Source organism: Chenopodium album, chromosome 22, assembly GCF_948465745.1.
Source record: "Chenopodium album chromosome 22, dcCheAlbu1.1, whole genome shotgun sequence".
NCBI lineage: Eukaryota > Viridiplantae > Streptophyta > Magnoliopsida > Caryophyllales > Amaranthaceae > Chenopodium > Chenopodium album.
Window position 1 is genome coordinate 39062377 of NC_137855.1, and position 13067 is coordinate 39075443.

General features: G+C 31.7%; 3 protein-coding genes and 1 long non-coding RNA gene across 4 annotated transcripts; 3 read left to right on the top strand and 1 right to left on the bottom strand.

Moving 5' to 3' along the window:
• The first annotated feature begins 1513 nt into the window (after positions 1-1513).
• On the top strand, positions 1514-2467 carry LOC145603432 (uncharacterized). Its single transcript, XM_081659340.1, has 2 exons — positions 1514-1589; positions 2089-2467. The coding sequence occupies exons 1-2, from the start codon at positions 1535-1537 to the stop codon at positions 2406-2408; spliced, it is 375 nt and encodes a 124-aa protein (XP_081515466.1). The 5' UTR covers positions 1514-1534; the 3' UTR covers positions 2409-2467.
• A 1553-nt stretch (positions 2468-4020) lies between these two features.
• On the top strand, positions 4021-5227 carry LOC145605662 (uncharacterized). Its single transcript, XR_014105127.1, has 2 exons — positions 4021-4571; positions 4872-5227. It is a non-coding gene; the product is annotated as an uncharacterized LOC145605662 (long non-coding RNA).
• A 922-nt stretch (positions 5228-6149) lies between these two features.
• LOC145603626 (uncharacterized) lies at positions 6150-7135 on the top strand. Its single transcript, XM_081659572.1, has 2 exons — positions 6150-6286; positions 6885-7135. The coding sequence occupies exons 1-2, from the start codon at positions 6197-6199 to the stop codon at positions 7122-7124; spliced, it is 330 nt and encodes a 109-aa protein (XP_081515698.1). The 5' UTR covers positions 6150-6196; the 3' UTR covers positions 7125-7135.
• Positions 7136-7222: 87 nt separating this feature from the next.
• Positions 7223-11881, bottom strand: LOC145605309 (endoglucanase 11-like). The gene is made up of 5 exons (XM_081661348.1): positions 11548-11881; positions 9758-9970; positions 9387-9587; positions 8785-9039; positions 7223-8269 (listed from the first exon to the last, which is right to left on the bottom strand). The coding sequence occupies exons 1-5, from the start codon at positions 11761-11763 to the stop codon at positions 7628-7630; spliced, it is 1527 nt and encodes a 508-aa protein (XP_081517474.1). The 5' UTR covers positions 11764-11881; the 3' UTR covers positions 7223-7627.
• Between the last annotated feature and the right edge of the window lie 1186 nt (positions 11882-13067).

The window sequence follows — 13067 nt, forward strand, 5'->3', positions numbered from 1 at the left end:
GAGTGGGAATTAGGAGAGAGAAACTGGTCTCATATGTTTAAGTTTGATAAGATAGTCTTTTTACACTTTAACATTTACTAAAAGAAGAAAGATAAAAAAAAAAATTGCTGCACGTAATAGAGAGCACTCATTTATAGTAAATGTTGCAGATAATTGTGGGCGGATAGAGTATATAGAAATCACTTCTCTTAACTTCCCGTCAAAAAATAAATAAATAAATTACATTTTCTTTGTTTAAATTTTTCTGAACTAAATTTATTTGACAAAATAAGGCTTTATTTTCATGAACTATTGACTTGTTTGAATAGGATCAAACTCAATTAGATTTATACATAATTGTTATAAGGTGAAAAGAATACACCCTAGTTCAAATCAGTTCAGTTCAATTCAGCTCCAATCAGTTAATTTCAGTTCAATTCAGTTCAGCTCATCTCAATTCAGTAAATCAAAACGGGCTAACAAAACAAGTTTATGGAAGATTAACAGGAGCTTAGCAAGTCACTAGCTTTTTCTTGGCACCTGCCCACACACTGCCGCTTGAGCACAAAACACTTTGACATGACATAAGTACTTAGGCCCTGTTTGATTCACCTTAATTTGCCGAACTGAAATTATTTTTACTGAACTGAACTTATTTTTACTGAACTGAACTTAATTTTACTGAACTGAAATTATTTTTACTGAACTGAAATTATTTTTACTGATTTTCTATTATAATTCTTCTTTAAGAAAACTGAATTTTACTGAACTGAACTTATTTTTACTGAACTGAAATTATTTTTACTGAACTGAACTTATTTTTACTGAATATTATTTTTTTAAGGTGAAGAGAACAGGGCCTTAGCTTGTAACGGCACATACACATACCCAACTGTAGCTACAATTGACCCTTGTAAATTTCTCTCATTTCATTATTGGCCTGTTGGCCACACAATGAGAAGTCCACATATAACTAAGGCACAAATGCACAATGCAAATTTTTTATCGCAAAAATTTTAATATTACATACAGTAGTGAAAACAACAAAGATTGAATACTCTATAATGTATTCATTTTGACAAATCAAACTACATTTCATATGAGATAAACAAAGATGAACTTAGAATATTCCTCTTATTTTTAATATCATAAGATTCTGGCTAAATTGAAAGATCATTGTGAAACGGAGGCCGAGAGTATTCCCTTCGTTCCATAATAATTAACAAAGTCAAATGTAGTACATGTAGTACACATGTCAATACTAGTTTGACCTTAAATTTCAATAAAATATTTTAAAAATTGATATTAAGATAACTATATATTATTAATACCTACTTTGTATTAAACAAAATGATGAGAAAAACTGTTTTTACTACATTTCAAGGGGATAAAAACTTGTAGTCAAAGTTAATATATAAATAGTACAAAAAGTTAAAATGTAAATTATTTTGAAATGAAGAGGATAATTTTTTGCATTATAAATATGGCAAAATTTGTTTGCAATACAATACAACTAACTCTCAAGGTTATATTTACAAATAAAAACACAGTAACGATGGAGAGATTGAATATCCTTGCCATCTTTTTGCTCTTGACAACTACATTGGCAGGTTCGATTCATTTATGCCTAAAACTTATTACGAGCATTTAATTTTTCATACAATATTGTTTGAAGTACGGTGTTTTATCATTAGTTTTATCATACAATATCTTGTTTGTTCTGCGTACAAATTAATTTCTTCTGAGATTTAGTGTATTAATGTATTTCCTACTTCGTAAGTTATAATATTTTGGCAGTTCGATTATTCCTAGTTAAATTTGTTAAATTTGTTAACCAACTTAACTAGAAATTGAACTACCAAACTAAATTAACACTATTCAACATTAGTCCTTTTTTTTTTTTTTTTTGGTTTTAATTATTGTTTAAGTAATAATAAATGAATTTAGTAATTCTTCTCAAATGAAAAAATAGTAATATATAATAGAAATAAAATAAAAAAAATTGATCGAAAAGCATTAAAAACATAAGTATATTATCTACTTGCACTTACATATTTACAATAACATGTAATAATGTAACTAATTTCTATTATATGGATTTACATGTAGTGCCAACATGTGGAAGGATGGAAAACGAGAAACAAGAAATACTAGCTGAGGTGAAGGAGATGGAAATGGGACAAAATTTTAAGGTTATACCGGTGGTTGTAAAAGAAGAAGTGGTGGAAATAGTGGAAGAGCCAACAAAGACGGCGAGGTTGCGCGGTTGCGCCGGAGTTGGTGAAAATTGTGTATTTGTCTCATGCTGTCCGACTAGCAATGCTGGAAATCCCGTCACTTGTTCTGAAGGTCCATACAATGCTGTTTGTGTTGAACACTTTCCTCCTCCTTATTGGCCTCAGATGCTCAGAAAATTTCTAAGAATATAAATTAGAGAGTTTGTTTGAAATAAAATAAATATGCTTCTTGCAGTTTGTGATTAAAAATTAAAAAAAATTAGCTTTTACTAAGCAATTGTTAAGCAAAACTGCAAGATGCAAGAGAGCTATCTTAATCTGTGTGATGTTTCATATGTTTGTTATGCATGGTTGTTATATACATTACATGTATATGCAACCTACAAATGTATACCTACTCTTTATCTTTGTGGATCATGAATGAAAGTGGATCATGTATGAAATTTATGTTGTTAGATAAATCTTTGGATGCCATTGTTTAATTTTTTAAATTCAATAACTTTAAGAAATTTTGACTTTTGTTACCACCAAAAGACTATATATATACCTTGATTTTTGATACTTATCTAAAATTCATTTTTATTTTACTAACAATCAAATTTAAAAGTATAGGTAGTTTTGGTACTTAACAATTTTCGTTGGGGTTCCATTTATAGTCAACTAATTATTTTTTCACAAAGTCTTATATTTGGCTGACGACCACACCGTGTGGCAGGGATTACTTTATTAGTGTAATAGAGGTTACTTGATCAGTGTTAAAGGGGTTACTTCGTCAGTGCTATAGGGTTACTCAGTTAGTGTTATAGGGGTTACTTAATCATTTTTATATGGGTTACTTTGTCATTTTATAAGTGGTCACACGGTGTGGCCGGCCACACACAATACGGGCAATTATTGTTTTTATTGTTGTGCGTGACGAAAAATGTTCCGTTGAGCATCTAAATTGAATTTGGAATTGGCCAAAATAGCATAAGTGCCTCATTTTACGTGTCAAAAAAAAATTTTGATTTGCATGTCATTATTTTTTTTTTTGGCGCTAAAATTTTTCGGGTAATGTTTTAGGCTTTGGTTTAGAACTCTAGGGACCAAATTGAGCTCAGAATTTGCAAAAAAAAAATACGTAAACACCTTGTTTTGTGTGTCCAATAGTATTGATTGTGACATGCAAAATGAATCACTTACATTAAATTTTTGTGAACTCAACAACTTTTCGTAAAATTACCAATAGTTATTGATATATTTATATTTTGTTATTTGATAAACAAAATAGGTTTATCAAGGTGATAAACTTATATTTTATCCTCGTTAATTCACAACCTAGCCCTTGCTGGACTGCTGGCCAACTTGAAAATTAATTGCGTCTAGCACAATCCAATTAGGCCCAAGTATTAGCGCCCTGTTTTTGGTCTGAAATGTGGCCTAACCCAATTGAATGCACATTTTAGATAGAGTAGCCTTGCTATGATATTTTTCCAATTAACGAAGTATATGTAATACAATTCAAAAAGATATTAATATATCTAAATGTAATCATCCATAAACACCATATAATGATAAACGGGCCTGAGCCACACCCGTCACAACGGTTCATTTTATAGAATCAAGGAGGTTCTACTTCAACATATGCCAATAAAGGGAGAAGCTCCTTAGCCTTATCAAGTGGACACAACTTTTTTATTTCTTCAATGTGGGATACACTTCCACACACTTTTTGCACTCTTCAATGTGGGACAATACACCACTCACATGTGGTTTTCTCATAGGCTCAACATATAATGAAACATTAAGAAGCTCAGATCTAACATGCATGTTTTAAACAATGCAACTCATAGAATTCAAGAAAAAATGCCATGAAAAAGCCATAATCAAGACCTTTTAAGCCATTAGTTCAACATATACAACCGGTTGTGCAGCGAAGATTATGATGGTTATAGAGAGGGAGAGGGAATTCAAGAGTTGGATTTGGAGTCGAGGTGAGAGAGACATAGTTCTGTGTTTTTTTTTATTTTTATTTTATTTTATTTATTTTTTTTTTTGGCCACCACCCTCTTGTGGATTAAGATTTTATCTGAGTTTTGTCCATATAATCCTTTCAAAAAAATGTTGGCCATAAAAAAATTATATTTAAAAAAATGTTGTCCATATGAAATCAAAAAGATAATGCCAATGGATCGGCCTCACTCCACCCATTTTACTTCCGTGTGAGATTTTTATTTTTGTAAATTAAATGACATAATAATTTTGTGCATTACCATAATAAATAGGGCAAAGATTGTTAGGCTTACGCACAAAAATATTACATAATGAAGGGATTTGCTATTCTTACCATCTTCTTGCTCATGACTACGTTGGCAGGTACGTTCATGTATTGAAATCTTTTATTCTTTTGGTGTTTAGAGAGCCATAAGGGCGGGGTGAGAATCGATCCCAAGATCTCTTGGAATCGGGAGGGAAGCTCTAACCACTTGAGCTATCCCCACTGTCACTTAATCTTTTATTTAATTTCATCTTATATCATTAAACTTTGGCCAATTACATACAGTATCATGCATAAGTTAATACAATATTATTCACTAACGTAGAATATTATTGTATTGATAATATCGTTTGATTAATTTGTATTATTGCATGTGTTATTATTGTAAAAATGTATAGTGCCAACTTGGGGAAGGATGATGGTATATACCGAGACCAACAAGATGGAAATGCTAGAGGAACTAATGATGGTGGCGATGATGACAGAAGGATTGAATCGTCGTGTTTTACAGGAGGCGGTCGAAAGAGATGAAGTGGCGACACTAGTAGGCAGTGGAGGAGCAACCACTCAAGGGGAAGCTGCAACGTAACAAGCGCAAGAGAGAGTAAAAAGTGTGTACAGTGTATATGTCCCAATGTTATGATGTTAATTGTCAATAGAATGATTTTGTTGGTTATAAACTTATAGATTATACATGTAAGTATGATATAAATATTGATTCTATCAGTAAATTTGATTGGCTAATTGTATATCATATCATACATATATGAATACTACTTTATTAATTGGTAGTTAATTTAATAAAAAAGTTAAAACTTGGATTAAAAATAAATCTTCGAATTTTATATGTATACATATGATATAAGAAGGGTAAAGTTTTGGGTGATACGGACTCACGTGAGTCCACTATCATGTTTTTGGTGTTGTGGGTCTCGCGATCGGGTTTAGTTAGCCCGCGCCTTTTTATTGGATTTTTGTTATTGAGTCCGGTCTCACGTGAGTCTGATATCACACAAAACCTTTTAGCTAGTTTCTCACTTATTAATTCTATCTTAATTGGATTTTTGGAAGGGTCAAATAATAGGAAGAAAGAAATAATGTCGTCATAAGCAAACACATTGTGTTAATTATACGTAACTTGAACTTTTTTGGAGTGCTGCTATATGTATACAACTCAACTTATCTCGACCTTACCTTTTAATTTTCTCGTGCATTAACAAATAATAACATAAGCACACATTGTGTTACTTATAACTTGAATTTTATTAGGGGTGTTATAAGTACACAACCCAACTTAACTCGACCTTGCCATATAATTTACCAAAATCACATGATGTGTACGTATAATAAAATACGTACATGAGAGTAGTTCTTCCTCGGGACGCAGAAATCCCTTAATGCTCAATTAAATAAAATGACTTCATCACTGAGTTGTAATTGTGGATAATGCTTCTATATTCTTAACAAAGATAAAATAGAAAGATTAAAAGAAAAAAGAACAATTAGTACGTGGCCATCTCTTATTCCACCACGTGTTAACAAACTTCTCATTATACGCCACGATATTTATACATATTATAATAATACGAACTACGAATTTACTTCGATCTTCTTGTTTTGAGGAAACAAATTAATATGCCTATGTTAAGGGGGCGTATGTGTTTTGTATGTTACTATTCTTAGAAACTCGATAATATTAACACCAATAAAATAGATCTTCAATATGAATCGACTAGTTCACCTCGTTTCTAGTAAATCTCCACAACTTAATCCACTTCTTGCAACTCCACATGCTGCTTCTAAATCTATCAAGGTACTAATTTTTGAACTATAATTTCTTTTTATTGTCAATTTTAATTGCTTTAAGCAATACCGTACTGAGTAGGATCTTTCATTGTTACATTATGTTCTCGTGTTTTGTGATGATTTTTGGAATCTGATGAAGATCAGATCGGTTAAATTGATTGGTGAAAGTTTTAATATAAGGCGCGTGATTCCTAGGTATTAGTTTAGGCATTTCACTTACCTTACTCTTTGTGGCTCTTTGTACACTAAAAAGTGGCAATATGATGATTTTCTAGCTGATTAACTCTAACAAAGTATATTGTTTACTTCATTTAGATATTTTAGTCCATCTTTACAATTGTAGATTGATCCAAAGATTTTGAGTTATGTCTAATCGTAAGAAATAATTCTAGCTAGTTTTCATGTCAAATCTAATTAACGTACGATGTACTAGCTAGTAATAGGGGTGGTACGTAACTTGTAAGTTAACAATATGAATATGCGTTTTATTACATAGTTTTTTCTCTTTCAACGTGAGACAAGTTATACTCTACACATACGTAATATGAATATACGATGTATGAAATTTTAACATTATGTATGTATTGTGAATTTGTGACGATTAGAAATACAGCCAACACAAAGGAGAAGGAAAGGAAGAAATGGTGTCATCATCGGACAGAGGAGAAAGGGCGCCGTCAACGGCGGAGGTGCTGCAACAATTAGAGGATGAGAAGGAAAGAAGCTTGGATGAAAATTCTGATCAAGATACTGTAAGACACCATTATGCTGATAAGGTGATTAATGATGATGATGGTAATGATAATCCTGATGATGTGAACGAGAAGTACAAAGCCTCACAGTGATAATCTTTAATTTGGACCGACTTCTAAATATTTTGCATTGTTTGATGTTGTATACAAGTGCTTTCTTTTTGGATTCAGCTAATATAGTTCTAGTTGCTTATGTCATTTATATGGAAATTTTGCTGTAATAACTAATAAGGGACTATAAAAGTACAAGTTTTTAGATATATATCAATTTATTGTGGCACCTCTTTTGCATCCAAAACATATAGGTAGTAATCTTGTTCACTTCTAAATCTCAAATAAATACCAATGCTTATCATCTTGTGCAATTACATAGATAAAGCACTCATATTTGTTTGTATTAGCTAGATTTTATCCCATAGTTCCTCAATTTTGGGCAATTTTACAGGTCGGGTACAGATTAGTTTCTGACAATTTAACATGTCTAAACACAAAACTAAGGGTAAGAAATTTAGAGAGCGGACTTAACCTTGAGTCACGCTTCAAAATTGCAATATATATATATATAAGTAACAAGTTCCTTAACAATGAGAGGAACTCTAAATAGAAGAAAAATATATGGTATGATTCTTAAAACTATGCAACCTAGCAAAAACTCCAACTAATGGGGCAGTATTGTATGTACAAGCTTCAATTTGAGCATAATTACTCCTTTTATCAGTAAACTCATCTTTATCATTGGGCCCACCAACAAGGGCCCCAACCAAAAGATTTGGGTTTGGATTTGGGTGTCCATACCACTTATTGTATCCCTCAGTACACCCAATAAAATCCCTCACTTTTTTATAAGATGGAATTGATGCACCCCTATGATGGACCCTTAATGGGTATTTGGGCCCAAACCCAACCAAGTAGCTTAGGCCCATTGGGTTCGAGCCCAATATGTAGTCCACCTGTGATTGGGCTTGAGCCATGATTTCTTGTGGGCTCACTTCTCCTAAAGAACAGTTTAGAGTTTGACTCGTCGTTTGAAGGTAATCAGAGTAGACTGTAAGTAAAAACGCAGCGTTTGATACGTACTGTAAGTTGTTCCATCTGCGGGTGTACAGTAAGCCACCTGGGGTGCGTTTCACATTGTTGGCTTTGTTTTTGTTGAGGCAACCACAAATGTAGTGTTCTGCTTTTGATTTGTATTGTTCTAGTATTTTCCTGTTTTTATCATTCTTCTCTTCTCTTAATAGCTGCCAAAAAGAATGATATCATAAAAAAATTAGAGCTAGAAAATGTATCACAAGAAAAATACTATACAATGCAAATCACTAAGCTCTACAAGTGACAAATGGCCGAAATGAATCATTTAGGTTAGGCTCAATTCGAGCCTTACTAAGGTGATGAGTCATTTGGTTTAGTTTTAGTTCAATTTAGGCACCGTCATATATGTACAAATATAATATTTTTTAAAATACTTTCGGTCAATATTAGTCATATCAGTATTCTTCCGACTTGGATTGTATAGAGTTATTTAGTTTTAGGTACAGTTTGACGTCTAATCGAGATGATACAAAACATACTCTACAAGTCTACATTATTTGAATGTAAATGTTTAAAGTAGTGTGAGCATAAATATGTGGACACAAGTAAACATGATGGAATTGAAGAGGGAACAATGCATTTATTTAGAAATGTGGAAAACTTTGAATAAGTTGCAATTATTTGGGAAAGAGCAAGTAAAAAACATAGTAAAATGTATGATTACCATGGAAGCAATAATTTGAAGGCCAGCATACTTGAGATCCCAACTGAATTCATTGATGGCCCAAGTGACTCCACCAAAAGAGACGGCATTGTTGATTGCATAGTCCAAATAATTCTCCTTTTTACTGGCTTTGTATAGCCACAATGCTGCCCATAATAACTCATCTTTGTACCCACTCCATGAAGGGTAATAACCCTTTGCTTCTTTTAAACTATCATCATATTTTCCTCTATATTTGTCACCAAACTCAAACAACTTCATAAAAAAAGAAAAAATAAATATAAGTACATTACCCTGATCGGCCTGATAGAATAGATCACTCAAAAAAATTTAATGAATTCACATTTGTAACAAACTCGTGTTAATTATTATTTCATATGATATATGTACTTGGACTCGAATAAAAGTGTTTGGACCAAGTATGTGACCAATAATTAGACCAAATGAAAATTTTGCACAATTTTAGTCCAAAATAAAATTGTAAAAGGGCCATACTCATATCCAGTTAAAAAGTTGACTAAGGTGTGTAAGCTAAAATGAAGAGTTTAACCAACATAGATGATAAAGTAATTAATTAATTACGTGAATTATTAAATGCTTACTTGTTGAGCATGGTCCAAGAGCATATTAGAGTAATGTGGGTCAGTTGTCCTAAACACTAACGATGCAGCAGCCATAGCAGCGGCCGTCTCTCCGGCAACGTCTGATCCCGGATTGTTCTCGTCAACCTTATAAGCTTGCCGTGATGTTGTCATGTCTTCCGGGCGTTGCCAGCAATAGTGATCAGAGTTTCCATCACCTACCTGAAAAATCTCTTTAGTTAATATTTGTTTTATCATGTAAGATGTAACAACCTTGATTAAATTAAAATGACGCGTTCATGCATCATGTCTTATATTAATATATTAACATTTAACAACTATTGGTATAACAAATATAATTAAAGAAAGCGTTACAAGGGCACAAATTAAACCTGAGCCCATAATACAGTTGGATGAGGATGAGTTTTGATGAAATAATCTGTGCCCCATTTAATTGCTTCAAGTGCATGATCATATTCTCCAGCCTCCTTCATCTCTTTTCCATACTCAAGGACTCCCCATGACAACATTGTCACGGTAAACGCCATCGGAAACCCGAATTTGACATTGTCGCCGGCATCATAGTACCCTCCCACCAAATCAATCTATTCACGTACATATATTTTAATGAATTTAGGCAATGTGAACACAAAAAAAAAAATACATAAATCCACATTATTAAGAGTAATTCAATTTTTTTTAAAACGATATTGCTAACAAACGCGCCGGAGCGTTAGATAACCACTTAATTTATTACTAAAACACGGATTATTTTTAAGTTTGGAATGCTTGACAAAATCACGTGTCAATTGGTGTAATTAATGTTAATTTTACTTTAATACTTTCACATTTAGTTATCTTATCTAATGCTCTTGGACGGTCCATTAGCTTTTGCCTTTGTCAAAAAATTTAATTTATATTTTTATATAAAGTTAAGAAAGTTTTCTCCCAAGACTGTTAAATTGATCAGACTTAATTAAATAACACTTAGGGTCTGTTGTTTTCATTGACCGAACTCAGTTGAATTGAACTGAACTTATTAGAGCTGAGCTGAACTGAAATGAATATTTTATAAGAGAAGAATTTTAGGAACTGAACTGATTAAAGCTGAACTGAACTGAAAATAATCGTATGAGAACAAACCCTTACATTATACTCTGTATATTTCTTCAAAAAAAAAATGTAAAAGTGAAAAAAAAAAAAAAAAAAAAAAAAAACCAAACCATTGTACATTCATCCTAATTGGGTACAGATGGCTTGTTCTATATGCAAACATACAAGTTTGACTGTTTGAGAATTTATAACAAAATCACTAGATTGTTGTAAACTTGTAATTAATGAGTTGTTTTTTTTTAGCTTCAAATATGTTGTTCATTATCATTCACCAATTAATTATGATTAAAAAAAAAAAAAAAATTGGTCATTAGTTCATTTCGGTTACCAGGCATAGAGCCAACCATCAAAATTCTGTTCAAAAAATTAGTCACATACATATTGACTTTTGAAGCTAAACATTTCAATATTGTCCACCAATCTATTTACATACACAGTTTTTAAAAAAATACTCCATCGATCTCAAAATACTTGTCTCATTCCCCTATTATAATTGTCTTGAATTACTAGCTTCATTCCTTTTATGGTAAACTTCTAAGAATACTCTCTAATAATTTTATTTCAGGTTATATAAAAATACAACAATGACGAACACAATTGTCAATGCACAACTTATTCGACCATTAAAATCCCAAATTATACAATATGGAGCAGTAAAGTTATGACCAATTTAAAAACATGGGTAAATTATTGCAAAAATCATATTGTTGCATTTACCCTGTAATCAAAAGAAAGTACTATATCTTCCTAGCTTGGGCCCCACACTAACTTGTTCATATTTCTCACTTTCACTTTTTCTCCCTTTTTCATTTATGGTTAGATCAAGCAAACAAATTGAAACAGAATGAACAACATAATAATAAAATAACATTTTTCAAAATTTTCACTTTCCTAATTATAACACAGAGCATTATTGATTTATAGATTGATTATACCAAAATACATCAAATTAAACCATTAAAACCCCAATGTATATTGTATCATCCCAACAATACACACCAAACCCTTAATACAGTCTACGTACACCCGAGTATATAATAAAAATTATCGTCCTAAGATTACGACATACCTCTTGTTCAAGGCCATCAAGGAGACCAGAATGATATCTCCAAAGAACCCTTTGATTATGAGGCAAATGCCCTGAACGTTGCGCTTCGAAATACAAAAGACTCTTAGAAAGAGCATCAACATAATGTTTAGAGGTAAATTCAGAGAAAGTAAAGGGTATAATTGCAAATATAAATAAAACGAGAACTAAATTATAATTTTTAGAATTTGTTTTCATGATTTTTGGTTTTGTTTGTTTGAGTTGGAATGACTGGTAGTAGTAGTGTAGTAAGTAGTGGTTGCAGGAAGGAAGGAAAGAAAGGAAAGAGGAGAGAGAAAGAGAGAATGTCGGTGAGATTGTGAGAAAATTACGGGAGTTATGTTTAAAGTATTTTTTTTGGGAATTTTTAAATTTCAACTTTTGGGCTTTTATTTTTTGATTGTCAACAATTTGGGCCAATTACAAATCTGATTTCTTGTGTTTTTTTCAAACCTCACATTGATATGACCCAATTTCTAAACATACCAGTATACCACTAATGTGAATATGTGATTTTATGGGTGTTTAAAATTTTATTAAAAAATACTTATAGTGCGGGAATTTTTTTCAGGATTTTTTGAGATCGGAAAGGAAGGTCTAACTATTTGAGCTATCTTTCTCTCTAATTATATTTTGTTAAAAAAATGTACGGAGTAGTATTTTGTCATAAATTTCGTATATTTTTTATGTTTATACTACATTAATATTTATACATAAAATAATGATAATAAAATATAGAGTTGATTGTGATTTATTACCATTTTAGCCTGATAATTCCAAAAGTTGTAGATATATTGGACAGTAGTTTTCCGAACATGAAATGTGTGCAAATTCAAATTTCAAGTACATCAATCATTAAAAATTTTGTTTGTTTATCATGATACATGTTATGTGGTTCATTCTTAAGGAGTACAAATATTTTGTTCCATACATATGTTATATGTACAATAATATTATTGTACAACGTCATATATTAGGGGTAACTAAATACTACGTATTTAAGGGTTGAATTTTTCAAAAAGTAATATGGTTACTTTTTTTCAACGTCATAGATTCAATAAAGCAAATTTGCAACACAAAAACAATTCTCAGACTCTCTCAAGCCATTAATCATGGATTGGTTACATATGGAGATTATTTTCTATTGCAAGAACTTCCTCTTCCATTACATGTTCCTAAAATTGGCCTTTGCTAATTCAGTAGTGTTAGATTTCGGAAAAACTCCTTGGGTTGGAGTGTGTACCATTGAATAATATATATAGTGTTACAATACTAGTCCTAATCATGTTAGGAAACCTAGTACGATTAGAATACAAACTATATCACAAATATATACAAATATATCCTACTCTGCGACAAATATTATAATAATCCTATAATATCTATCACACCCCCGCAGTCGTAGCGGGAGGAGGGCGTACGCTAAGACTGGATCTAAAGTCCAGAAATAAATCTCGTGGTAGGCCTTTAGTGAAAATGTCTGCAAACTGATATCTTGAAGG

Coding starts and splice junctions, on each gene's coding strand:
- LOC145603432 (XM_081659340.1), top strand. CDS start 1,535: ATGGAGAGATTGAATATCCTTGCCATCTTTTTGCTCTTGACAACTACA. Junction 1,590..2,088: donor CTTGACAACTACATTGGCAG/GTTCGATTCATT, acceptor ATTTACATGTAG/TGCCAACATGTGGAAGGATG.
- LOC145603626 (XM_081659572.1), top strand. CDS start 6,197: ATGAATCGACTAGTTCACCTCGTTTCTAGTAAATCTCCACAACTTAAT. Junction 6,287..6,884: donor CTGCTTCTAAATCTATCAAG/GTACTAATTTTT, acceptor TGTGACGATTAG/AAATACAGCCAACACAAAGG.
- LOC145605309 (XM_081661348.1), bottom strand. CDS start 11,763: ATGAAAACAAATTCTAAAAATTATAATTTAGTTCTCGTTTTATTTATA. Junction 9,971..11,547: donor TTGATGGCCTTGAACAAGAG/GTATGTCGTAAT, acceptor GTACGTGAATAG/ATTGATTTGGTGGGAGGGTA. Junction 8,270..8,784: donor TTCAAATTATTGCTTCCATG/GTAATCATACAT, acceptor TCTTTTTGGCAG/CTATTAAGAGAAGAGAAGAA.